Source organism: Elephas maximus, chromosome 16 (assembly GCF_024166365.1).
Source record: "Elephas maximus indicus isolate mEleMax1 chromosome 16, mEleMax1 primary haplotype, whole genome shotgun sequence".
Classification (NCBI taxonomy): Eukaryota; Metazoa; Chordata; class Mammalia; order Proboscidea; family Elephantidae; genus Elephas; species Elephas maximus.
This window is the reverse complement of record NC_064834.1, coordinates 44,071,890-44,099,374: the sequence shown is the minus strand read 5'-3', so window position 1 is coordinate 44,099,374 and position 27,485 is coordinate 44,071,890. Positions and strand designations below refer to the sequence as shown.

Below are 27,485 nucleotides of genomic sequence, written 5' to 3'. Positions count from 1 at the left end.
CTAAACAGCAAAAAAGACAGCCCAACAAAAAAATGGGCAAAGGACTTGAACAGACAGTTCACCAAAGAGGATATTCAAATGGCCAACAAGCACATAAAAAAATGCTCATCATCTGCCCTTTCAAAACCAAACCCTTTGCCACTGAGCCAATACTGACTCATAGTGACCCTACAGGACAGAGAAGAACTGACCCATAGGGTTTCCATGGAGCAGATGACTGATCTGAACTACTGAACTTTTTGGTTAGCAGCCAAGCACTTAACCACTGTACCACCAGGGCTCCCCGTTAGCCATTAAAAAAGAAACCAAGCCTGTAGCTGTTGAGTGGATTCGGACTCATAGTGACCCTAGGGAGATGCAAATGAAAACCACAATGAGCTATTGCCTTGCCCCCATTAGAATGGCAATGATCAAAAAAACAGAAAAGAACAAGGAGTTGGCGAGATTGTGGAGAAAGTGGAACACTCATTCACTGCTGACGCAAATGTAAAATGTTACAGCAGTTCCTCAAAAACTAAGACCTAGAACAGAGAACTACCCTATGACCCAGTAATCCCAAATCTAGGTATGTACCCAGAGGAAGTGAAGGCAGGAACACAAACCGCAAGTTGTACACCAATGTTCACTGCAGCACTTTTCACAATAGCCAAAAGATGGAAACAACTGAAATGTCCATCAACAGATGAATGGATAAACAAAATGTGGTATATCCATACAATAGAGTATTATGCAGCTGTAAAGAGAAATGAAGTTCTGATGAATGCCAAAACATGGGTGAACCTTGGAAACATGGTTATTGTTTTTAAGTGTCATCCAGCCAGTTCTGACTTATAGCAACTCTATGTACAACAGAACCAAACAGTGCCTGTTCCTGCACCATCCTCAGGATTGTTGCTGTTTGGGCCCACTGTTGCAGCCACTGTGTCAACCCATCTCTTTGAGGGTCTTCCTCTTTTTCGCTGACCCTCTGCTTTACCAAGCATGATGTCCTTCTCCAGGGACTAATCCCTCCTGATAACATGTCCAAAGTATGTGAGACAAAGTCTCCCATCCTCGATGCTAAGAAACATTTTGGTATACTTCTTCCAAGGCAGATTTGTTAGTTCTTCTGGCAGTCCGTGGTATAGTCAATATTCTTCGCCAACATCAAAATTCAAAGACATCAATTCTTTGGTCTTCCTGTATTCACTGCCCAGCTTTCACATGCATATGAGGCAATTGAAAATACCACGGCTTGGGTGAGGAACACCTTAGTCCTCAAGGTGATATCTTTGCTTATTAAAGATAGTCCTTTGCAACAGATTTGCCCAACGCAATACATTGTTTGATTTCTTGACTGCTGTTTCCATGGGCACTGACTGTGGATCCAAGTAATATGAAATCCTTGACAACTTCAGTATTTTCTCTGTTTATCACGATGTTGCTTACTGGTTCGTTTGTGAGGATTTCCATCTTCTTTATGTTATGTAATCCATACTGAAGGCTGTGGTCTTTGACCTTCATCAGTAAGTGCTTCAAGTCCTCTTCACTTTCAGCAAGCAAGGTTGCATCATCTGCGTACAGTAGATTGTTAACGAGTCTTACTCCAATCCTTATACTGCGTTCTTCATCATATAGTCCAGCTTCCTGTATTATTGGCTCAGCATACAGACTGAATAAGTGTAGTGAAAGGATGGATTGGAGTCCTGGTGGCGCAGTGGTTAAGATATGAGGCTGCGAACCAAAAGGTCAGCAGTTTGAATCCACCAGCTGCTCCTTGAAAACCCTATTCTGTCCTATGGAATCGACTCAACGGCAACAGATTTCAGTTTTTTTTTCATTGAAAAAACACAACCCTGACGCACACCTTTCCCGATTTTAAAGCACGCAATATCCCCTTGCCCTGTTCAAACAACTGCCTCTTGGTCTATGTACAGGTTCCGCACAAGCACAATTAAGTGTTCTGGAATTCCCATTCTCTGCAATATTATCCGTGATCTGTCAAGATTCACACAAATGCCTCTGCATAGTCAATAAAACACAGTTAAACATCTTTCTTCCAATTTTCCTAGATTCATACTTCATACATTCCAGGTTCCAATTATTAATGGATGTTTACAGCTGTTTCTTCTCATTTTGAGTCGTGCCACATCAGCAAATGAAGGTCCCGAAAGTTTTACTCCACCCACGTCATTAAGGTCGACCCTTCTTTGAGGAGGCAACTCTTGCCCACTCATCTTCTGAGTGCCATTCAACCTGGGGGGCTCATCTTCCAGCACTATATCAGACAATGTTCCGCTGCTATTCATAAGGTTTTTACTGGCTAATGCTTTTCAGAGTAGACTGCCGGGTCCTTCTTTGTTGTCTGTCTTACTCTGGAAGCTCAGCTGAAACCTGTCCTCCATGGGTGACCCTGCTGGTGTCTGAATACCAGTGGCATAGCTTCCAGCATCGCAGTACAACAAACTGACAGACACGTGGTGACATAAAACAAAAATCCTCACAACTGGACCAATGAGCAACAGCATGATAAATGGAGAAAAGATTGAAGTTGTCAAGAATTTCATTTTACTTGGATCCACAATCAAAAGCCATGGAAGCAGCAGTCAAGAAATCAAAAGATGCATTGCATTGGGCAAATCTGCTGCAAAGGATCTCTTCAAAGTGTCAAAGAGCAAAGATGTCACCCTGAAGACAAAGGTGCACCTGACCCAAGGCATGGTATTTTCAATCACATCATATTCATGTGAAAGCTGGACAATAAGGAAGACCGAAGAAGAATTGACGCCTTTGAATTGTGATGTTGGCGAAGAATATTGAATATACCATGGACTGCCAAAAGAATGAACAAATCTGTCTTAGAAGAAGTACAACCAGAATGCTCCTTAGAAGCAAGGATGGAGAGATGGTGTCTTACGTACCTTGGATGTGTTGCCAGGAAGGATCAGTCCCTGGAGAAGGACATCACGCTTGGCAAAGTACAGGGTCAGCAGAAAAGAGGAAGACCCTCAACGAGGTGGACTGACACAGTGGCTGCCAACAATGAGCTCAAGCATAACAACGATTTTAAGGATGGTACAGCACCGGGCAGTCTTTCATTCTGTTGTGCACAGGGTTGCCGTGTGTTGGAGCCAACTCGACGGCACCTAACAACAACAACAAACATCTTTCTGGTATTCTCTGCTTTCAGCCAAGATCCATCTGACATCAGGAATGATATCCCTTATTCCACATCCTCTTCTGAATCCAGCTAAATTTCTGGCAGTTCCTTTTCAATGTACTGCTACAACCATTTTTGAATTATCTTCAGCAAAATTTTACTTACGTGTGATATTAATGATATTGTTTGATAATTTCTCCATTCTGTTGGATCACCTTTCTTTGCAATGGGCACAAATATGGGTCTCTTCCAGTCGGTTGGCCAGGCAGCTGTCTTTTAACTTCTTGGCATAGTCTAGTGAATGCTTCCAACATTGCCTCTGTTTGTTAAAACATCTCTATCGGCATTCCATCAATTCTTAGAGCCTTGTGTTTTGCCAATGCCTTCAGTGCAGCTTGGACTTCTTCCTTCAATACCATCAGTTCTTGATCATACGCTGCCTCCTGAAATGGTTGATGTTGACTAATCCTTTTTGGTACAGTGACTCTGTGTATTCCTCCCATCCTCTTTTGATGCTTCCTGTGTCATTCAATATTTTGCCCACAGAATCCTTCAATATTGCAACTTGAGGCTTGAATTTTTTCTTCAGTTCTTTCAACTTGAGAAATGTCAAGTGTGTTCTTCCCTTTTGATTATCTGACGCCAGGTCTTTGCACATTTCATTATAATACTTTCCTTTGAAATCTTCTCTTCAGCTCTTTCACTTCATTTCTTCCATTTGCTTTAGCTACTCTACATTCAAGAGCAAGTTTCAGAGTCTTTTCTGACATCCATTTTGGTCTTTTCTTTCCTGTCTTTTTAATGACTTTTGCTTCTTCACATTTGATGTCATTCCACAACTCATCTGGTCTTTGGTCATTAGTGTTTTTAATGCATCAAATCTATTCTTGAGATGGTTTCTAAATTCAGGTGGGATATACTCAAGGTCATACTTTGGCTCTAGTGGACTTGTTCTTCAACTTAAATTTGCATATGAGCAATTGATGGCCTGTTCCGAGGTTGACACCTGGCCTTGTTCTGACAGATGATATTGAGCTTCTCTATCATTTCTTTCCACAGATGTAGTTGATTTGATTCCTGTGTTTTCCATCGGGCCAGGTCCATGTGTATAGTCACTGTTTATGTTGTTTGAAAAAAGCTATTTCCAGTAATTAGATTGTGGGTCTTGCAAAATTCTATCATGCAATCTCCAGCATTTTCTCTATCAGCAATGCCCTACTGATCCTTCGTTTCCAACTTTCGCATTCCAATCACCAGTAACTATCAATGCATCTTGTTTGCATGCTTCATCAATTTCAGACTGCATAAGTTGGTAAAAATCTTCAATTTCTTCATCGAAAACACTATGCTGAACGAAATAAGTCAGTTGCAATAGTATACTGTATGATCTCCCTTATATGATGTAAGCAAATGTAAAGAAACCACAGATTATGAATGGTAACCAGGGGCAGGAGGAGGTGGAGAGGGGAGTTTTTATTCGGAGGGCACTGAGTTTATGCTAATGGTGGTAGAACATTTATTTGGTGATTCTCTACAGATGGATGGAGCCCTGGTGGCATAGTGGTTAAGAGCTCAGCTGCTAACCAAAAGGTCGGCACTTTGAATCCACCAGCCACTCCTTGAAAACCCTATGGGGCAGTTCTACTCTGTCCTATAGGGTCACTATGAGTCGGAACTGACTGGACGGCACCTAACAACAACAACATAGACGGATGATATATATCTCTTGGGTGAAAGATGGAAGAAAATCTGTTTTTTTAAAGTTTTTTCTGTTTATTAGTCTATTTTGAATTCAAATCAATTAAGAATTTCATGTTCACTGAGAACAGGTCTTTGATATCTGTACCAGTGAGTTTTTGTATCTCTGTGACTCTCACAACTCTTTACCTACAAGTTATAGAAACAAAGCTGTAAGACTTACCAAATGTCTTAGTCATCTAGTACTGCTGTAATAGAAATACCACAAGTGGATGGCCTTAACAAAGAGAAATTTGTTCTCTCACCGTCTAATAGGTTACAAGTCCAAATTCAGGGCATCAGCTCCAGGGAAAGGCTTTCTCTCTCTGTCAGCTCTGGAGGAAGATTCCTTGTCATCAGGCTTCTCCTGGTCGAGCAGCTTCTCAGGCACAGGGACCCTGGGTCCAAAGGACACGCTCTGCTCCTGGTACTGCTTTCTTGTTGGTATGAGGTCCCCCACTCTTTGCTTGCTTCCCTTTCATCTCTTGAGAGATAAAAGATAGTGCTGGCCCCACCCTGGGGAAACCCCCTTTACCTTGGATCAGGGAGGTAATCCGAGTAAGGGTGGTGTTCCAATCGACCCTAATCCTCTTTAACATAAAATTACAAGCACAAAATGCAGGACAACCACACATGGTCTAAACTGTCGATACACACATTTTTGGGGGGACATAATTCTATCCATGACACCAAATCCCTGTGTGTGTATGCATCTGTAATCCAGAAAGGTTTTTACTTCTTATTGTCTGTGTAAAATGATTTCTTATCATCACAAGGTATCGATGTTAGATTACAAAGTCTCTTAAGTTAAAGAAATTCTGTTCTGATTGGCTTACTGCAGTAAATATTTATATAAATAGAATATTAATAAAATTCCCAGAAAACAAGGAAATAGAACTTCTAATATTTAAAATTTCCTAGACATAAAAAGGGGCCCTGGTAGCACAATAGTTAAGCGCTCAGTTGCTAATCGAAAGGTTGGCAGTTCGAACTCACCAGCTGCTCAATGGGAGAAAAGGCCTGGTGATCAGCTCACGTAAAGATCACAGCCTAGGAAACCACAGGAGAGAGTTGTACTGTGTCCTCTAGGGTCACTATGAATCAGAATCAACTGGATGGCATAGAACAACAGGCAGAAAAATAATTCTTCTTATAGAAATTAATTTAGAAACATTTTAAGAATCCACATAATTAAGGCAGGTACTATCATTATCCCTATTCTACAGTTGAGCAAACTGAGGCTTACAAAGGTCAATAACGCACCTGAGTAGCAAGGCTCTGTAACTAAGCAGTGAAAGAGCTGGAATTTGAATCAAGTCATCTACCTCTTACTCACTGCTATTATCATAGCTTTATCTATAATAGAAATAATGTTAGATAGCTGAAGATACAACAATAACAGAACTATTGAAAAAATTAAACAATATGTCACAACGATCTATAAGAAGATATTTTCAGGCTATTCAATATACTAGTAAGTGAAAAAAATCAAGATACCACTGATGTATCAGGGGTAGTCACAAATGTTTGTGTATGCATGTGCATGTACTAATGGGGATAAAAGAATGCACAGGTAAAAGGCTACCAGGAGCGCAACAAAATCTTACAAGTAAATTATTTCTGGGGTGTGAAATTTTTTGTAGTTTTGTTCTTTTAACTTTCCTGTTTTTACATAATTTCTACATTGAGTACATATTACCAAAAAAAATTTCAAAATATTATTTGTAGCCCCTAAAAATAAACTGTACAACTATCTCAGTCATATTTTAGTTATATTAAATAAAAATTTTATGGTAAAATGATTTAATCTTAATAACTACTCGTTAAAATCGATTTAGTTTATATATTCTACTGCAACGAAATACACTGATTTTTAAAGAAATAGTGATAGCTAAATTTTACAAATGAAATTTTTCCTTTCTGAAAAGAAGTATCAGTTCCTTAATTTATACATTTTTTGTCTTTTTTTCTACATTAAGTTTCTTATAGGGCTTTACCCAGATTCATGTTCACTATCATTTCAATATTTTTTCATGTGGGCTAAACATCTAAGGAGAGAATGAAAGATACTACTGAGGCCATACGGTGTGAGGTACCACTTTAGAATCATCATAAAAAGAAACAGCATCTGCAACGTGCTAGACACAAAGTGTTGTACAGGTCGGCGGCATAATTGAGAAGGTGTACCTTTTCACCTTTGCTTTCTTTGGGTTGTTTTAGTTTCCCAGGGCTGCCATAATAAAATACCACAAAGTGGGTGAATTTAAAGACCTGAAACTAATTTTCTCACAGTTCTGAAGGCTAGAAGCCCAAATCAGGGTCTCAGCCATGTCAATTCCTTCTGGGGCACTGAGAAAGGAACTCTTCCATGCCTCAGTAGTAGCTTCTAGTGGCTGCCAACAATTCCTGGCGTTTCTTTGCTGTTTGCAGATGTATCTTCACATGGTGTCTTCTCCCCGTGTGTGCCTGTTTTCATGTCTGTCCTCTTTTATAAGAAAATAGTCACATAGGATTAGGACCCACCGTGCTCCTGAAGCATGTCATTTAGTTAATTGATAATACTTGCAAAGAAAAACCCCAACGAGGTCATATTCACAGGTACAGGAATTAAGACTTCAACATATTTTTGGGGGGGAACACAATTCAATCCACACGAAAGGGATCTTGATCAGATGATTATCTATTGAACTTCCCTATATGCACAACCCTGTAACAAGGGATAAAATCAGCCAGACAGACCTTGTCCCTGCCCAACAATCTAAAGATTGTTGTTGTTAGTTGCCATGGAGTCAGCTCCACCTCACGGCGACCTTATGAACAGCAGAACAAAACATTGCTCAGTCCTGTACCATCTTCACAACCGTTGGTATGTTTGAGCCCACTGTGGCAATCCATCTCATAGAGGGTTTCCCTCGTTTTTGCTGACCCTCTACCAAGCATGATGTCCTTTTCTAGCAATTGGTCTTTCCTGAGGACGTGTTCAAAGTAGGCATGACAAAGTCTCACCGTTCTCACTTCTAATGAGCATTCTGGCTCCAAAATTGATTTGTTTGTTCTTTTGGCAGTCCACAGCATACTCAATATTCTCCGCCAATGAAATTCAAATGTGTCAATTCTCCAATCTTTCTTTTTCATTATCCAGCTTTCACATGCAGATGAGGCAACTGAAAAGACCGTGGCTTCCATCAGGCGCACCTTGATAGTCAAAGTGACATCTTTGCTTTTTGACATTTTAAAAAAGTCTTTTGCAGTAGATTTTCCTAACGCAATATGTTGTTTGATTTCTTGACTGCTGCTTCCATGGGCATTGACTATTGATTCAAGATGAACAAATTTTTTTTCTTTTAATAATTTTTATTGTGCTTTAAGTGAAAGTTTACAAATCAAGTCAGTCTTTCACACAAAAACCCATATACACCTTGCTACACACTCCCAATTACTCTTCCCCTAATGAGACAGCCCACTCTCTCCCTCCACTCTCTCTTTTCGTGTCCATTTCGCCAGCTTCTAACCCCCTCCACCCTCTCATCTCCCCTCCAGGCAGAAGGTGCCAACATAGTCTCAAGTGTCCACCTGATCCAAGAAGCTCACTCCTCACCAGCATCCCTCTCCAACCCACTGTCCAGTCCAATCCATGTCTGAAGAGCTGGCTTCGGGAATGGCTCCTGTCCTGGGCCAACAGAAGGTCTGGGGGCCATGACCACCGGGGTCCTTCTAGTCTCAATCAGACCATTAAGTCTGGTCTTATGAGAATTTGCGCATGCATCCCACTGCTCTCCTGCTCCCTCAGGGGTTTTCTGTTGTGTTCCCTGTCAGGGCAGTCATCGGTCGTAGCCAGGCACCACCTAGTTCTTCTGTTATCAGGATGATGTAGTCTCTGGTTCATGTGGCCTTTTCTGTCTCTTAGGCTTGTAACCGCCTTGTGTCGTTGGTGTTCTTCATTCTCCTTTGATCCAGGTGGGTTGGGACCAATTGATGCATCTTAGATGGCTGTTTGCTGGCGTTTAAGACCCCAGACACCACTCTTCAAAGTGGGATGGAGAATGTTTTCTTAATAGATTTTATTATGCCAAGTGACTTTGATGTCCCCTGAAACCATGGCCCCCAGACCCCTGCCCCTGCTACACTGGCCTTCGAAGCATTCAGTTCATTCAGGAAACTTCTTTGCTTTTGGTTTAGTCCAATTCTGCTGACCTCCCCTGAATTGTGTGCTGTCTTTCCCTTCACTTACGTAGTTCTTATCTACTATCTAATTAGTCAACGCCCCTCTCTCACCCTCCCTCCTCCTCCCTCGCCTAACCACAAAAGAATGTTTTCTTCTCAGTTTAAACTATTTCTCAAGTTCTTATAATAGTGGTCTTATACAATATTTGTCCTTTTGTAACTAATTTCACTCAACATAACGCCTTCCAGGTTCCTCCATGTTATGAAATGTTTCACAGATTCCTCACTGTTCTTTATCGATGCGTAGTATTCCATTGTGTGAATATACCATAATTTATTTATCTATTCATCTGTTGATGGGCACCTTGGTTGCTTCCATCTTTTTGCTATTATAAACAGTGCTGCAATAAACATGGGTGTGCATATATCTGTTCATGTAAAGACTCTTATTTCTCTAGAATATATTCCAAGGAGTGGGACTGCTGGATCGTATGGTACTTCTATTTCTAGCTTTTTAAGGAAGCGCCAAATCGATTTCCAAAGTGGTTGTACCATTTGACATTCCCACCAGCAGTGCTGAAATTCTTGCTAACTTAAATTTCTTTGCCATTTATCAAGACGTTGTTAATCAGACCAGTCACAAGGATTTTCATTTCATGTTAAGGTGTAATTCATACTGAAGGCTATAGTCTTTGAGTTTCATCAATAAGTGCTTCAAGTTATCTTTACTTTTGGCAAGGAAGGTTGTATCATCTGCATATCACAGACTGTTAACAAGTGTTCTTCCAATCATGATGCCACATTCTTCTTCATATAGTCCAGCTCCTCAGAATATCTGTTCAGCAGGTAGACTGAGTAAGTAAGGTGTAAGGATACAACCCTGCCACACACCTTTTCTGATTTTAAACCATGTAGTATCTGTTTGTTCTATTCGAATGACTGCCTCTTGATCCATGTACAAGTTCTGCATGAACCCAATTAAGTGTTCTGGAAATCCCATTCTTCTAATGTTATCCATAATTTGTTATGATTCACACAGTCAAATGCCCTCACATAGTTGATAAAATACCAATAAGCATCTTTCTGGTATACTCTGCTTTCAGCCAAGATCCATCTGATAACAGTAATGATATTCCTCATTCCACATCCTCTTCTGAATCCAGCTTGAACATCTGGCAGTTCCCTCTCAATTTAAGGCCAAAGCCATTTTTTAACTATCTTCTGCAAAATTTTGCTAATGTATGATATTAATGATATTGTTTGATAATTTCTGCATTCATTTGATGGCCTTTCTTTGGCATGGGCACGAATACGGATGTCTTCTTGTCGGCTGCCTAGGTAGCTACCTTCCAAACTTCTTGAAGATATAAAAAACAAGTAGACAACTATGGAACAATGTGAGAAGTACTATTTATTATAGGAGAAATATAAATTGTTATGAAACACATAAGAGGTGCAACTGATCCAGACTAGGTGAGAATCAGAGACTTCCCAAAAGAAGTAATGTCTAATACTGGCATTCAAAGTAGACCATGCCAGGGTTGGTTTTTGGTATGTTTGATTGGTTTTAGGCAGAAGAAACAGCACTGTTGAACCTAGAGATAAGGGAAAAAACTTAAGTGTGTTTAAGGAACTGAAAAAATTCATTATGACTAGAGTGCAAAACGCAAACTAGGGGAGTTAGATCATGAAACACTTTGAAAGTCATTTAAGGAATTTATACTTCAAACTAAGAGCAATAGAAAACTTTTGTTCCCCTATTTAAGAACTGCATATCATTATTAGATGAGTGTTGCAGAAAGATCAGTCTGGCTGAACAGCAAGAAAGGACTGAAATGGGGCAAGGATGGAGGAAGGAAGGACAGTTAGAAGTCCAGTACAATAATTCAGGTAAAAGAGGACAGTCTCCTGAACTAGGGTATTGGCAGTGGGGAAGAAGAAGAGTGAACAAAATCATACAATTCCTAGGATATGTCCCAGAAAAATTCTCATATACAACCAAGTGGGAAAATGCATGATGGTGTTCATAGCAATGTTGTCTGCTGTAGTGGGGAGTTGGAAGAGACCTAAATTTCTCCATTACTCAGGGAACTGATGGTGCGTGAGTGGATAGTGTTTCGTTCTGTTGTACATAGGGTCGCTATGAGTCAGAACCAACTCCAGGGCACCTAATAACAATGTTAACCGAAATGGTAACTGTAATGTGGTGAATAAACATACAGAATACTATATAGCAGTTACAAACAATGAATTAGAATTTCTCACATCAACACAGACAGTTCTTAGAAGCATGAATGAGAGAAAAAGGAAAGAAAAATTAACATGTGTGCAATGATACACACCCCCCACAAAAAGCTAGACCTGAGAAAAACTGAAAGATCAGGCTAAAAAAGAGTGCCACTGGAAAAAATAATAAAATAGTAACATAAGCCTACAGGCCAGGTAAAACATTAGGAAATAGCAACAAAAAATAACATCGGTAGGACAAACGGATGTCTGGAATCTGCTTCAAGATCATCCAGGATGAGAAAGAGTGGATGGGGAAAAGACCAAACAAGATTGGCCAGGAGCTAGATGATGGGTTCACATTTAAATTCTCCATAATAAAGGATTTTGAAAAATATAATATTTGCATTTTACTTGATGAAATTAGAAAAAAATAGGGGGAAATAGGAGTAGCTCAAACACTGGTCAAGAGAAAGGACTACTAGCAGTGCCTTTTATGTAGGCAAACAAAGAGTCTGCTTATATGTGAGAGGTGTCCCATCCCATTGCCGTTGAGTTGATTCCTACTCTGCTTATACATGAGAGGTGTCCCATCCCATTGCCGTTGAGTTGATTCCTGTGGTATAGAACAGAACTATCCCATAATGTTTCCAAGGAGCAGCTGGTATTTTGAAACTGCCAACCTTATGGTCAGCAGCCGAGCTCTTATCTACTGCGCTACCAGGGCTCCACATGAGAGATGACCAGTGTATATATAGTCACTGCAGTGTGCTAAACAGTGGGTTTCAACAGAGTAAGCAGGTGACACAACTGTCTGGCAAAAGAGAACTGGATGATAACACTGAACACATATACAGTTGGTTCTTATTATTCACAGCAGTCATGTTCTATAAAGTCACGCTGCACACTGAACTAGTGTATGCTGAACCACTGCTCCTAGGGGAAACAGAGGGTTGGGTTTCTTTGAGCCTCTGGTCACAACGTTTTTGTTAACATTACCACAATACCTTGTTTTATGTGTTTCTGTTTAAAGTCACTTCCTTTAATATATATTGTTGACTGGTTAACGTTGAACTCATGGTCAACACCACTATAACTCACAACTGAATGACGATTATCTAACATACTTAACGTACATATTTTCTCCTTAAGGTACATGACAGCATTCTTATGCTTAGAACACTAGACAGTACTTCAGCACTATGCTTGGAGGCCATTTTAAACAGCAAAATCAGCAACAAAGTGCACAAAAATGTAAGAAAAAAATGGCACTAAATAGATCGCAAAAAGGACACTTGCTGACAGTCTGAGAGCTGAAACAAGAAGGCAGAGCACTGCCTTGTCTGACCTCAGCTGAAAACATGTATATAAGGTGACTCAAATTTTTTGTCACTCTGCACATGACTGTGAAAGCACACTAAGCATTAATTTTGGAGTTACAAATAAACTCGAGTGAGTACGCAAATTCACAAATACGAATTCACAAATAATGTAGATCAACTGTAATGTTTGTGTCCCAATAGTCTCTCGATCTATTTCAAAATTTTCAGATCAACTGTATTGTTTGTGTCCCAAAAGCCTCTCAATCTATTTCAAAATTTCCTTCCATGTTAATTTTATCTCTTTTTCCCAAGATGAAGCATTTCCTTCTCAAGCAACACTACTTTCAAAAATGGACTTCTCTTATAACTATACCACATCCTGTATTGTTTCAGTCTCGCCATGCAGTAAGAAGGACAAAACATCCTTTTAATCCATGATTTCTACTTTCATTACCAAAATAGTTTTATGAAAAGAAGTAATTACCTTGGAAATTTAAGGAAATGCACTAATTATCGTTCACAGCAGGAACTTCATACGACAAAAATTTATCACATGCCTAACACATGCTTGGTGTTAGGGATACAGAAGTGAACAAATAGACAAGGTCCCTACTGTCCCAAGTTTTTAGGCACCAAAACTCCATCTCCCCATTCTGCAAATAAAGTAACCCAGGTCCAGCGAAGTTAAATTATTTTTACCCATGACTGCACACCTCATCAGTGGCAAGACAAGGGCAAAGCAAAAACACAGGACTCCTGACTCTCAGGGAAAGGTAAATTTACAATGTAACTACATCCACAGGTCCACAAATCATATGTTGCTCCATTCCTAGGAAGTGTATTCTGAAGAAAATACTAATGATAAAGCAAAATCTGCCCAAAGTTCCCTGACCAAATGAATCGTAATTTCATTCATCATCATCACTGCTAAACATAAAACCTTAAATTCCCTGGGTGGAGCTAGTGTAAGCACTCTGCCCTAACAGAAAGGCTGACAGTTCTAATTCACCTGGAACCCACTAGAGGTGCCTCAGAAGAAAGATGTGGTGATCTGCTTCTCAAAGGTTACAGCCATGAAAACCCTATGGAGCAGCTCTACTGTGCAATACATGGAGTCGCCATGAGTCAGAATCCACTGGACAGAAACTGGTTTTTATTCTTGAAGAGAGTCCCTAACCTAATCTAATGGATCTGTACATTCTCTGGATAATATTCTTTTAGGACAGCAGGTATTCAAGCTGGCACAGAATATCGATTACCTAGTACTGTATTCTTAAGGGGGTGGTTTAGGGTCCTTTTTAAAATAAACAGAAAAACTGATGCAAAATTAACGAAACGCTCGTGAATAAGTGAAAGCTTTCTCCCCAGAGGCACGCTCTGTGAGCACACAGTTAACACCAGCGTGTTTCTGAGCCTCAGCTCCTTCCCGCCAGCCCACGCTCCCTTCTCGCCCACTCAGGGCCGTGCGCCGGGATAATGGTGCTGGAGTCTCCCGCTTAACTTCCATTCCCCCACGCCCGTGGCAGCCCATCGCGCCAGGGTTTTCTTCCGCGCGCGCCTCGGCACTTCGGTCACGCCGGCTGCCGGCAGGTAACCTTCGCCCCGGTCACTCCCGCTGTCAGCCACCTTAGCCGCCCTGCAGACGCGGAGCGGGCCAGGCCTGAGGCGGGTCCTGGGGACCCCGGGCCGGGGCCGGCGGGCGAACGCGGGGCAGCGCCGCCGCGCCTCCGGGGGTCAGAAGGGCCAAGGCAGCCACACCCACTGGCTGCGCGGTGACAGCTCCCGCGGCTGAGGAGGTCCGCGCCGCCACCACGCGGACAGGTGCAGCCGCCCACACCCGCCCGGGCCCTAGTCCGCCGCCCCGGCAGCGCCCCCGCGCGCACCACCTGTCGGGCCGCCCAACGCGCGGCTGGCGGTGAGCGCCCCGCCCAGCTGCTGAAGAGCTGCCGGCGGGGGCAGCCCGAAGCCCGGGGGCATGAGAGCTTTACCGGAGAGTGGGCCCCACGCAGGCAGTGTCTGTGCTTTCGATCTCCTGCAAGATCCGCTCGTGCTCCGGGATGGTGCCCAGACCCTCAGCGCTCTCCGCCATCTTGGCCGGACGCTAAGGAGCCGGCGAGGCGCGGCGCCGCGCGGACGCGGGGGCGAGCGGCATGTGTCGCGAGCGCGGAGGGGGCGGGGAAAGGGGCGGGGATAGGGTGGGGTGCGAGGGGCGGTGGGGCGGGGATAGGGTGGGGTGCGAGGGGCGGTGGTGCGGGGGCGCGGGGAGCGGAGGGCGTAGGGGCACCCGGGCGCGAAGAGTGCGGCGGCGCGGGGGCGTTTCGGCGCCGGCACCTTCGAGAAGTCAAGGTGCTGCCAGCGTTTGGGAGTTGAGACTCGCTGAGGTCGCCGTGCGGCTTCACCTCCCCCCCCTCCCCCACGACTTACTCCTAGTTGTCACCTAGTGACAAACCTTTTGGCTTTAACATATATTTTTGTGTTCCTGAACCTCTGCTACGCGCTGGAGATACAGCAGTAATGAGGAAGGTGGGCAATCAAGTAATCATCGCCAAATAATATGTAATAAAAGCTATGAGAACGTTTAACAACGGGCTTAACATACTCTGGAAAACTCTATTGGGCAGTTTTACTCTATCACATGGGGTCGCTACGACTCGAAAATGGGGAGTCGGAGAAAGGCGGACATGCACTCAAGAAAAGCAAAATTGTGTGTTGTAAGGTTTATCTTAGGAATGAACCAATAAGTCGGTGACCTTGACAACCCGCTCTGGATGGATTCATATCCGTACTCTCAGGAAGTTCATGAGGGGCCAGTCAACTTGGAAGTGAGTTATAACCGCTAGAAAAATTAAATGGCAAGAAACTAAGACACCATGGGAAAGATACAAGAGACCCAGGGGCTGATGTGTGATTTCAAGCCAAAGTCCTTGAACCCAAGTGCCCCTGGGTCGCTGTGGGCTGGGGTGAGGAGGGATGGGGAGCTCTCCGGAGGAGGTGGACATCAGACCTGTGGGAAACAGAGGTGAAGTGGTTTGGGCAAGGGTACCAGTGTAGAAAAGGGTCTTGTTTAATGACATGTTTGTAGGACTCTGGGTAAACCAGTTTGTCATGATCAAAGCACTGACTGAGGAAGATTAATCAGGAACAGGATGCAAACCTAGCCTGAGGGGCAACTACTCTCAGGTCTCCATTAACCCAGGGCTCTGAACTTCCTTTTGAGTCAACCAACCTCTTTACTATCCCTCTCTATAACTCACTCCCTTCAGTGAACTTTTACTTGAAGCTTACCTCCATTCTCCCCCCTGCCCAAAATCCTGGAAGGTATGGAGGCCATATATTGTATAATAGTTAAGAGCCTGAGCTCTGAAGACAGATGTCCTCAACTTAATTCCTGGCTCCTTCAGCTGTATGACCTAATTCCACCATGTTTCAGTTCACCCATTGTAAATGGTAATAATAGTTTTAGTGTCTACCTTGTATTATTGTCCCGTTTGTATTAGTTTTCTATTGCTGCTAAAAAAAATTACTGCGAATTTACTAGCTTAAAAAAAAAAACAAACACATTTAGTGTCCAACATGAGTCTCACTAGGCAGGACTGTGTTCTTTTTTGGAAGTTCTAGGGAAGATTTTGGAAACTCTGGTGGCGTAGTGGTTAAGTGCTATGGCTGCTAACCTAACGGTCAGCAGTTCAAATCCACAAGGTGCTCCTTGGAAACTATGGGGCAGTTCTACTCTGTCCTATAGGGCCACTGTGAGTCGGAATTGACTCAATGGCAACGGGTTTTAGGGGAGATTTATTTCCTTGTCTTTCCCAGCTACCCACACTTCTTGGCTCATAGCTCCTTTCCTCCATTTTCGAAGTCAGCAACATTGCGTCTTTCTAACCATTCTTCTGTAGTCACATCTCCCTTTGGCTCTGACCTCAGCCAGGAAAGGTTCTCTGCTTTTAAGAAATCATCTGATTAGGTTGAACCCATCCACATAATCCGGGATAATGTATGTCAAAGTCCTTAACCGTAATCATATCTGCAGAGTCCCTTGTGCCATGTAAGAATACATTTACAGGTTCCAGAGATTAGGACATGGACCTCTTTAGGGAGCCATTATTCTACCTCTCATACTTAGTATGGGCCCAATAAGTGTTGAGAATATGCAGAAACAAAGCCTCTACCCAAATTCACCAGTATTGTCACACACCATGTTAAGGTCCTTGAGTTCAAAGATGACTTTTTTTAGATTTTGTAACTTCCTGTACTTCTTCACAGAGTTCTGCACATAGCTGAGAGAAAGCTGGAGGAGTTTTGAAACAAAACAATGCTGCCGCCCTCAAGCCACCAGAAAGAATTCAGGACGAGTTAGAAAGGAGTCTTCCGAACAGGTCTGAACATAAGGTAGGAGTTTGGTTAATCTGTGATTGGTAACAATTAGGAATTAGAACAATATCAAACCATAAAAAATTAGTTTCTTCAAACTTGTTGTTTATATATTGACATTAAATAAAATGTTCTCTAATGTGGCTGTAATCAGTTGCCTTAATAGAAGCACCAACAGAGAATGTTACTTCAGATTCCCCGATGCCCACTTTTATCAAGAGCTTCAATGCAAAAAACAATATAAACTTTTGCCAGAAGATAAGTTCATCTAGTCCTCTGGTTATTTAAGGTTTTATCCCTGGATCAAGCCACATCTGTATACCTAGATCACAGTGTTTTGGATTCTTGTACAACTGTTTTTTATGGAGTTGTAAAAAAATTGAATTTTAATAGATGGTGGTGATGGTTCTACAACATGGTGAATATAATTAATGTCACTGAATTGTACACATTAAAAATGGTTGAAATGGCAAATGTTTTGTTATATATATTTTACGACAGTAAAAAAATTGGAATTTTTCCTTAGTTGACTGCCTCTCCAATTACTGAGCCGCTCCCACCTGGTATTGTTGTTGTTATTAGCCACCATCAAGTTGACCCTGACTCATGGTGACCCCATGTGTTACAGAAGTGCTCCATAGCATTTTCTTGGCTGTAGTCTTTATGGGAATAGTTCACCCGGCCTTGTCTTCCACAGAGCCACTGAGTGAATTAGAACCACTAACTTTTGGGTTAGAAGCTGATCACAAGCTGTTTGTACTGCCCAGACATCCTAGTTGAAGGCTCAGCTTTGAGAGAGGATAAGAAACCTTTTGAAAATTGAACCTGAGACTTATGGAATTAGGCCAAGTTCCATACCCTTCTACAAAGATAATAAAAAGAATAAAAAGCCAGTTCTCTATTGGCAGACTAGCTGAGCTCAGTCAATGTGCATGGCCAGAACTCATTGTTTTGTAAAGGAAGGTGAGGAGAGCCGGGCATGGTGCAGGACAGTTTTCTATTGGCAGCTGCCTCCTGCTGGGACATTCCTCTCCTATATTCATTACCCAGACCTGTTCCCCTTCTCTTCACCAATTCTAACACCAGCTATCCAAACCCATCTTCAAATCCTCCCACCCCGTACACCCACTCTGGTAATCTACCCCTGCTCAGGCACTCTTCATTCCAGGCCTATTTCAACACCTGCCCATAAAGATTACCTCAACACCTGCCCATAAAGATTGCTTCAACATAAGCACAACTCAAGTCAAGATGGAAGGAAGTCTATTCACCACTTCTGCCTTCTGCAACAGCTTTTGCTGGTTCGTTCCCTCCGTGACTTCTGACAGCTGCATTAGTACCTGAAGGTTTTTGCTAAGAAAGCAGAGTGGTCCTAAATAAATAGCTGTGTAGATTTTAATCATGAATATAGATGTGACATATAAATATGTAAAAGTGCTCCCAAAAAGCCTATTCTAAAGTGATGCATTTCTAAAAGGCTCTCAAATAAAGAATCTCAGCTATAGGCCAAAATAAAAATCATATTGCTATTTACTGAGCACTGACTATTTGCAAAGCCCTTTATATTATCTAACTTTATCTTTACTACAGTCCTTCGAGGTACTTTTATCATTCCCAATTTAATTTGAAGAAATTAAAATTAAGAGAGTTTCACACTTTGGAAATCAATTTGGTGCTTCCTTAAAAAGCTAGAAATAGAAGTTCCATATGATATCGCAATCCCACGCCTTGGAATACATCCTAGAGAAATAAGAGCCATCACACAAATAGATGTATGTACACCCATGTTCATTGCAGCGCTGTTCACAAAAGCAAAGAGATGAAAACAACCTGGGTGCCCCTCAACAGGCAAATGAATAGAAAAATTATGATATATTCACACAATGGAATATTACACAATGATAAAGAACAATGATAAGTCTGTGAAATATCTCATAATATGAATGAATCTAGAAGGCATTATGCTGAGTGAAATTAGGCACGAAAGGGCAAATATTGTATGAGACCACTATTATAAGAACTCAAGAAAAGGTTTAAACAGAAGAAAACATTCTTTGATGGTTACAAGGGTGGGGAAGGAGAGAGAGGGGTATGCACTAACTAGATAGTAGACAAGAATTATCTTAGGTGAAGGGAAGAACAACATGCAATACAGGGGAAATCAGCACAAGTGGACTAAACCAAAAGCTAAGAAGTTTCCTGAACACAACCAAACACTTCGAGGGACAGAGTAGCAGGGATGGGGGTCTGGGGACCCATGGTTTCAGGGGACATCTAGGTCAACTGGCGTAACAAAGTTTACACTTTGGTGAATGGCATCTGGGGTCTTAAAAGCTAGGGAATGGCTATCTAAGCTGGATCAATTGGTCTCGACACACCTGGAGGAAAGGAGAATGAAGAACACCAAAGACACAAGGAAAATACTAGCCCAAGAGACAGAAGAGGCCACATAAACCAGAGATTGCATGAGCCTGAGACCAGAAGAACTAGATGGTGCCCAGCTATCACCAATGACTGTCATAGAGTCCCTAACAGAGCAGGAGAAAAGTGGGGTGCAGAACTCAAATTCTAGTAAAAAGACCAGATTTAATGGTCTGACTGAGACTGGAGGAACCCTGGACGATATGGCCCCCGGACCCAGAACTGAAACCATTCCCGAAGCCAACTCTTCAGACAAAGGTTAAACTAGACTATAAGACATAAAATAATACCCCTGAAGAGTGCACTTCTTAGTTCAAGTAGGTACAGGAGTCTAAACGGGCAGCTCCTCTCTGGAGGCAAAATGAGAAGGCAGAAAGGGACAGGAGCTGTTTGAATGGACATGGGAAATCCAGGGTGGAAAGGAGGAGTGTGCTGTCAAATTATAGAGAAAGCGACTGGGGTCGCATAACAATGCGTGTATAAATTTTTGTGTGAGAATCTAACTTGAGCTCTAAACATTCACTTAAAGCACAGTAAAATAAATAAATAAATATAATTAAGCGAGGTTCAGTCACTTGCCCAAGGCCACACAGCTAGTGAGTTGGAAAAGATGGAGCTATAAACAGTTCCTGTTTATAAAAAAAGACAAGCAGAATGTTCCAATGTTGTTTTACCCAAAGGAGAAATGATTTCATCAGCCTATTCTAGGAGGCTGGGAGTAGTAGGGCACACATAGGCAGGCTGCACGTGCATGTGGAGTTATTTTTCTGGCAGTGGATATGTACTGACTTCCAGAGGTCCATCCCATAAGCTCTCCTCAGGACTTCTTGGGGGGGAAAGACACATCAGGAAGACCAGCAAGGCAAGAGATGTATTCTATTGTCCACTATAAAACTAGCAAAGTAAGAATCTAATCTGCAAATAAACTCTTAGTTGTTAACGCCTTATACTTTGAGTCACTTGTCTGGAGACTAAAAACCTATCCTGGGAAACTGCTCCCTCAGGAGGCTGTGGAATACAACTGCCCTGGTCTGGCATTTAACTGCTTGGGTTCAAATTCCAACTCATCTCTTCCTGAGTGTTGAGCTTCGGGAGGGTTACTGAACTTGTCTAAGCCTCATTTTCTTCAAGAATGAATTAGAGACAATGATAGCTCACCAAGCATAAAAATACACCAATTATGGGAATGTATGTAATTTTTTTTTTTTTTTAATGTAATGTTTGGCCCAGGGTTCAATCAACATTAACAGTGGACACTAGCATTATTGGGCATTTGTTGTTAAACCAGATAGCCCAGTGTTTAGCTTCCTCTTTGATAAAATAAGGAGCCCTGTTCGCCCAGTGGTTAAGAGCTCAGCTGTTAATCACAAGATCAGTTGGTTGAATCTACCAGCCATTCCTTGGAAACCCTATGGTGCAGTTCTACTGTGTCCTATAGGGTCACTGTGAGTCAGAATTGACTCGACAGCAACGAGTTTGTTGTTTGTTTTGTTTTGTTTTTGGTAAAATGAAAAACAGACACAAAAGTGTTCTTTTTCTAATCATTAACAAAATATCCTGATTGTGTGTCAGGGTGCTCTGGACCTGAACCTCATTATTTCTAGATGCTTTTCTTTTGGTAGGCAGAGATTGCCTGAAATTAGTTTCCTGCAGTTGTAGAAGGCGGGAACAGGAACACATCTTTGGGTTCAACTCTTGGTTCTGGATCCACATTCGCAAGCCCCCTGGATCTTGCAGTAGTAAGTCAAGTGCCTGTTCATTGTCCTTGGGGCAGTAGACCTTTGTGTTGTTTAGGGCAGATATTATGGTGGTAAACAAATTGCTGAATCTGTCTCCACCTCCAGGCACTGCTCTCCTTGAGTCAGGGACAGGGACAATGTTATATTGTTCACTGCTCAGCCCAGTGCCTTGTACTTAGTAGGTGCCTAATAAATATGTGTTAAATGAATAACCCACATGCAAATACTTCTGATGACAAGCTTAATGTTGTAAAAAGATGTGTCATGACATGGGTACTTCTCTATGAAAACATTGCCCTCCCCACCCCTAAGAACTCTGGAGCAGACATCCTGATCTATAGCCTCTCAAGACTTTGCTAGTATCATTCAGATTTTTTTTTCTAAATTTTATTTATTTTGCTGTTGTTGATGATATATATAGAAAACATACACCCATTCAATAGTTTCTACATGTACAATTTAGTGACATTGATTGCAGTCTTGGAGTTGTACAACCATTCTCACCCTCTTTTTCTGAGTTGTTCCTTCCTCATTAACATAAATTCACTGCCCACTAAAGTTCCTACCTAATCTTTGGAGTTGCTGTTGTCAGTTTGATCCCATATAGATAGATCTTAAAAGAGTATAATGCTCAAAACAGACTTTTTTTTTTTTTTACTAGTTAAGCTAAACTGTTGTTCACCTTTAAGATGATGCCAGAGGATATTTTTGATTTGAGGTTTAAAGATTATCTCAGGGTGGTAGTTTCAGGGGTTCATCCACCCTACATGGCTCCAGATAGTCTAGAGTCCATGAGAGTTTGGAATTCTGTACTGCATTTCCCCCCTTTTGATCAGGATTCTTCTACGAAATCTTTGATCAAAATGTTCAGTAACGGAGGCCAGGCACCATCCAGTTCTTCTGGTTGTGTGGCAAAGGAGGCAGTTGTTCATGGAGGCAATTAGCCACACATTCCATATCCTCCTCATATTCCTGACTCTCCTTCCCCTGTTGCTGCAGATGAATAGAGACCAGCTGCTATGCTTTGGAGATGGCTGCTTGCAAGCTTTTAAGGCCCCAGGTGCTATGCAATGAACTAGGAGGTACAACAGAAGCACTAAACGTGTTATTAGGTCAATTAACTGGGATGTCCTATGAAACCATGATCCTAAACCTCCACACCAAGGAACCAAATCCCATGAGGTGTTCAGTTATACATTAGCAGTCTCAGCAGCTACTCTCCTCTTTTGTTGTTGATGATGTTGTTGTAAATATATCTATCATACAACTTTTGCCAATTCAATTTTTTAAAGGCATGCAATTTAATGATACCAATTACAATAATCAGTTGTGCAACTCTACCCTTAATCAATGCGATTTTTCCATCATTGTTAACCCCCTTTTCCCCCTCCCTCCCACCCCTGGTAACTAGTAATAAAATTTAGGCCCTATACATTTGCCTCTTCCTGTCTTTTTATATAAGTGTGGGTATACAGTATTTGTCCTTTTATGATGGGCTTGTTTAGCTCAGCATAATGTCTTCAAAGCTCCATCCATACTATAGCATGTATCAAGACTTGTTTTCTCCTACTGTCTGAGAAGTATTCCATTGTATGTATGTACCACGTTTTGTTTATCTATTCATCTGTCGCTGGACATTTAGATTGTTTCCACATTTTGCCTCTTGTGAAGAGTGCTGCAATGAACATTGTGTACAAGTTTCTGTTTCATTTGAGTCTCTGCTTTCAAGTCTTTCGGGTATGTATCTAGGAGGGAAATTGCTGGGTCATATGATAGTTCTATTTCTAGTTTTTTGAGGGACCACCACACTGTTTTCCACAATGGCTGTGCAATTTTGCATTCACACCAGCAATGGGTAAGTGTTGCAATTATCCCACATTCAAGTATTTTAAAAAGTAGTTTAATATGTAGTTATAAAACTGTATCAAAATGGAAAGTACAGGCAGTACTTAAACATTGGCTGTAATAAGCTAACCATTCCCCTTGCATTTTAGCTACTGATTCTGGATGTCCACAGTGACAGCTCCTCCAGTTCTCACCTTGCTGGTGCGGTGACCTCAAGTGGCCAAACTCAGAAAGTGCAAGGGAATATGAACAAAGCGACAGCAACTCATCAGGCCTCAGGGATGATTCCTGCAGGAAAACCATCTCCATAAAGTGCTGTTCCATAAAAACCTAGACTCCGTGGTAGAGAACAATAAAAGGAGATTTGAAATTGAAGCCAAATAAAATCAGCTTTTCTTGAAATATGGGCCCATCCTCAGAGGAGATCAAAAAGTAATTAATCCTGGGTTAACATAAATAAATAAATAAACTTTTTTATGTTCATTCATTGGAAACCCTGGTGACTGTAGTCATTAAGTGCTATGGCTGCTAACCAAAAGGTCAGCAGTTGGAATTCAACAGGTGCTCCTTGGAACTCTATGGGGCAGTTCTACTCTGTACTATAGGATTGCTATGAGTCGGAATCAACTTGACATCAATGGGTTTTTTTGTTTTCTGTTCATTCGACAACTAGTTTTATTGAAAGTCTGCTCTGTGCCAGGCTCTGTGCTACACCAACAGATGGGGCCAGCTGATGGGTATATTACCTGCATTGCCACACAAGCCCCTCACTAAGAAGGGCCTTTCACTTGGTCTAATGCTTGGCTGTTGCCATCTTGAAATTCTTAATTTTTGAACAAAGAGCCCTGCATTTCATTTTACGTTGGGCTCTGCAAATTATGTAGCTAGTTGTCATGAATTGAATTGTGTCCCCCCAAAATATCTGTCAGCTTGGCTAGGTCATGATTCCCAGGATTGTATGATTGTCTACCGTCTTGTCATCTGATGTGACTTCCCTATGTGTTATAAATCCTATCAGTGTGATGTAATGAGATGTATTAGTGGCAGTTATATTGATGAGATCTACAAGATTAGATAGTGTCTTAAGCCAATCTCTTTCGAGATATAAAAAAGAGAAGCGAACAGAGACATGAGGACTTCATACCACCAAGAAAGCAGTGCTGGGAGCAGAGCACGTCCTTTGGACCTGAGGTTCCTGTACTAAGGGAAGACTGGTGACAAGGACCTTCTTCCAGAGCCCGCAGAGACAGAAAGCCATCCCCTGGAGCTAGCGCCCTGAATTTGGACTTGTAGCCTACCAGGCTTTGAGAGAATAAATGTCTCTTTGTTAAAGCCATCCACTTGTGATCTTTGTTACATCAGCGCTAGATGACCGAGATACTAGTCCTGCCCTCAGAACAATATCCTGAAAGCACTATTAACTTGATGTTGACAAAACTAAATATTTTGAAGTCCACTGAGCAATTAAAGAGCAAGACTGTTTTCTCTGTGCTCCACTCTCCCTCTTTTCACCATCATTTCTCCCCAGTTTGTAACACAAACTATTTTCTCGTCTCTGTCAGGCCAGTAAGTCTGGTCTTTTTTTGTGAGTTAGAATTTTGTTCTACATTTTTCTCTATCTCTGTCTGGGACTATCCTTTGTGATCCCTGTCAGAGAAGTCAGTGGCAGTAGCCGGGCACCACCTAGTTGTTCTGGACTCAGTCTGGTGGAGGCTGTGGTAGTTGTGGTTCATTAGTCCTTTGGACTAACCTTTCCCTTGTGTCTTTGGTTTTCTTCATTATCCCTTGCTCCCGATGGGGTGAGACCAGTGGAGTATCCTAGATAGCCACTCACAGGCTTTTAAGACTCCAGATGCTACTCACCAAAGTAGGATGTAGAACATTTTCTTTATAAACTATGGTATGCCAATCGAGCTAGATGTTCCTGGAAATCATGGTCCCCACAGCCCTCATCCCAGTAATTCAGTCTCTTAGGGAGTTTAGATGTGTCTATGGAGCTTTCATGACCTTGCCTTGGACAAGTTGTGCTGGCTTCCCCAGGGTTGTGTACTGTCTTATCCTTCACTAAAGTTACCACTTATCTATTATTTATTTAGTGTTCTTCTATCCCCTTCCTTCCCCTGTAACCATCAAAGATTGTTTCTTTTTGTGTGTAAACATTTTCATGAGTTTTTATAGTAGTGGTTTCATACAATATTTCTCCTTTTGTGATTGACTTATTTCACTCAGCATAATGCCTTCCAGATTAATCTATGTTGGCAGTTGCTCTGCAGATTCATCATTGTTCTTTATCATTGCATAGGACTCCATTGTGTGTATGTACCACGGTTTGTTTATCTATTCATCTGTTGATGGGTGAAAAACAAGGCTCCCGGAATTGACGGAATACCAATTGAGATGTTTTAACAAATAGATGCAGTGTTGGAAGCACTCACTCATCTATGCCAAGAAATTTGGAAGACAGCTACCTGGTCAACAGATTGGAAGAGATCCATAGTTATCCCTATTCCCAAGAAAGTTGATCCAACCAAATGCAGAAATTATCGAACAGTATAGCGGCCGTTTTTTTTTTTTTTATCATTAATATCACATGCAAGCAAAATTTTTTTGAACATCATTTAAAAGTGGCTGCAGCAGTGTATCAACAGGGAACTTCCAGAAGGTCAAGCTAGATTTGGAAGAGGACGTGGAACCAGGGATATCATTGCTGACGGCAGATGGATCATGGCTGAAAGCGGAGAATACCAGAGAGATGTTTACTGACTATGCTAAGGTATGTGACTGTGTGGATCATAACGAATTGTGGATAACATTGAGAAGAATGGAGATTCTGGAACACTTAATTGTGTTCATGAGAATCTGTACATGGATCAAGAGGCAGTTGTTCAAACAAGGGGATACTGCCTGATTTAAAGTCAGGAAAGGTGTGCGTCAGTGTTGTATCCTTTTACCATATCTATTCAATCTGTATGCTGAGCAAATAATCTGAGAAGCTGGACTATATGAAGAATAACGGGATATCAGGATTGGAGGAAGACTCATTAACAACCTTCATTATGCAGATGACACAACCTTGCTTGCTGAAAGTGAAGAGGACTTGAAGCACTTACTGATGAAGATCAAAGACCACAGCCTTCAGTATGGATTGCACCACAACATAAATAAAACAAAAATCCTTACAACTGGACCAGTGACCAACATCATGATAAACAGAGAAAACATTGAGGCTGTCAAGGATTTCATTTTGCTTGGATCCACAATCAACAGCCATGGAAGCAGCAGTCAAGAAATTAAAAGACCCATTGCATTGGGCAAATCGGCTGCAAAAAACCTCTTTAAAGTGTTGAAAAGCAGAAATGTCACCTTGAGGACTAAGGTGCTCCTGACCCAAGCCATGGTGCTTTCAATTGCCTCATATACATGCAAAAACTGGACAGTGAATAAGACAGAAGAAGAACTGACACCTTTGAATTGTGGTATTGGTGAAAAATATTGACTATACCATGGACTGCCCAAAGAACAATCTGTCTTGGAAGAAGTACAACCAGAATGCTCCTTAGAAGGAAAGATGGCGAGACTGCATTTCACACAATTTGGACATGTTATCAGGAGGGATCAGTCCCTAGAGAAGGACATCATGCTTGGTAAAGTGGAAGGTCAGGGAAAAAGAGGAGGACCCTCAGCAAGATAAATTGACACAGTGGCTGCAACAGTGGGCTCAAGCATGGCAACAATTGTGAGGATGGTGCAGGACCAGGCAGTGTTTCATTTTGTTGTGTATGGGGCCGTTGTGAGTCGCAGCCAACTCGATAGGACCTAATGACCACACATTTCATTTATTTCTGCTCTGATCTTTATTATATCCTTTCTTCTGGTGGCTGTGGACTTCTTCTGCTGTTTTCTTTCTGTTTGTTCAAGTGGTGTAGCTAATGTTTTGTTTTGATTTTGTCTCTTTCTTCTTCTTTGATGTGTGCATCTATTGCTATAAATTGATCTCTGAAGCCTGCCTTTGCTGGGTCCCAAAGGTTTTGGTATGATATGTTTTCATTCTTGTTTGATCTTAGGAATTTTTTGATTCCATCTTTGATTTCTTCTATTATCCAGTGGTTTTTAACCAGGGTGTTATTCAGTTTCCGTGTAATCGATTTTTTTTTTCCTTGCTCTTCCTGTTCTTGTTCATTTCTACTTTGATGGTGTCATGATCAGAGAAGATACTTTGTATTATCTCAGTGTTTTGGATTTTGTCAAGGGTTCCTTTGTGGCCAAGATGTGGTCTGTTCTGGAGAAGATTTCATGTGCGTTGGAAATGAATGTGTACTTTGCAGCTATTGTGTAGAGTGTTCTATATATGTCTGTGAGGTCAAGTTGACTGATTGTGGCCTTTAGATCTTCTGTATCTTTGTTGAGTGTCTTTCTAGATGTTCTGTCCTTTACCGAGAATGGTGCATTGAAGTCTCCTATTGTGGAACTGTCTGTTTCTCTTTTCAGTTCTGTTAGAGTTTCTTTTATGTATTTTGGAGC

At 41.6% G+C, this 27,485-nt stretch overlaps 1 protein-coding gene and 1 long non-coding RNA gene across 3 annotated transcripts in view; one reads left to right on the top strand and one right to left on the bottom strand.

The window, feature by feature from the left end:
- EXOC6 (exocyst complex component 6) overlaps positions 1–14,738 on the bottom strand; it is a 217,991-nt gene extending 203,253 nt beyond the window's left edge. For both annotated transcript variants that reach the window (XM_049856026.1, XM_049856027.1), the window contains exon 1: positions 14,577–14,738. In XM_049856026.1, coding sequence (XP_049711983.1) covers positions 14,577–14,677 — 101 coding nt within the window. In that variant the 5' untranslated portion in view covers positions 14,678–14,738. The remainder of the gene's footprint in view (positions 1–14,576) is intronic.
- Positions 14,739–14,948: 210 nt separating this feature from the next.
- LOC126059957 (uncharacterized) lies at positions 14,949–23,677 on the top strand. The gene is made up of 3 exons (XR_007513510.1): positions 14,949–15,410; positions 16,852–16,977; positions 23,114–23,677. It is a non-coding gene; the product is annotated as an uncharacterized LOC126059957 (long non-coding RNA).
- The last annotated feature ends 3,808 nt before the right edge of the window (positions 23,678–27,485 follow it).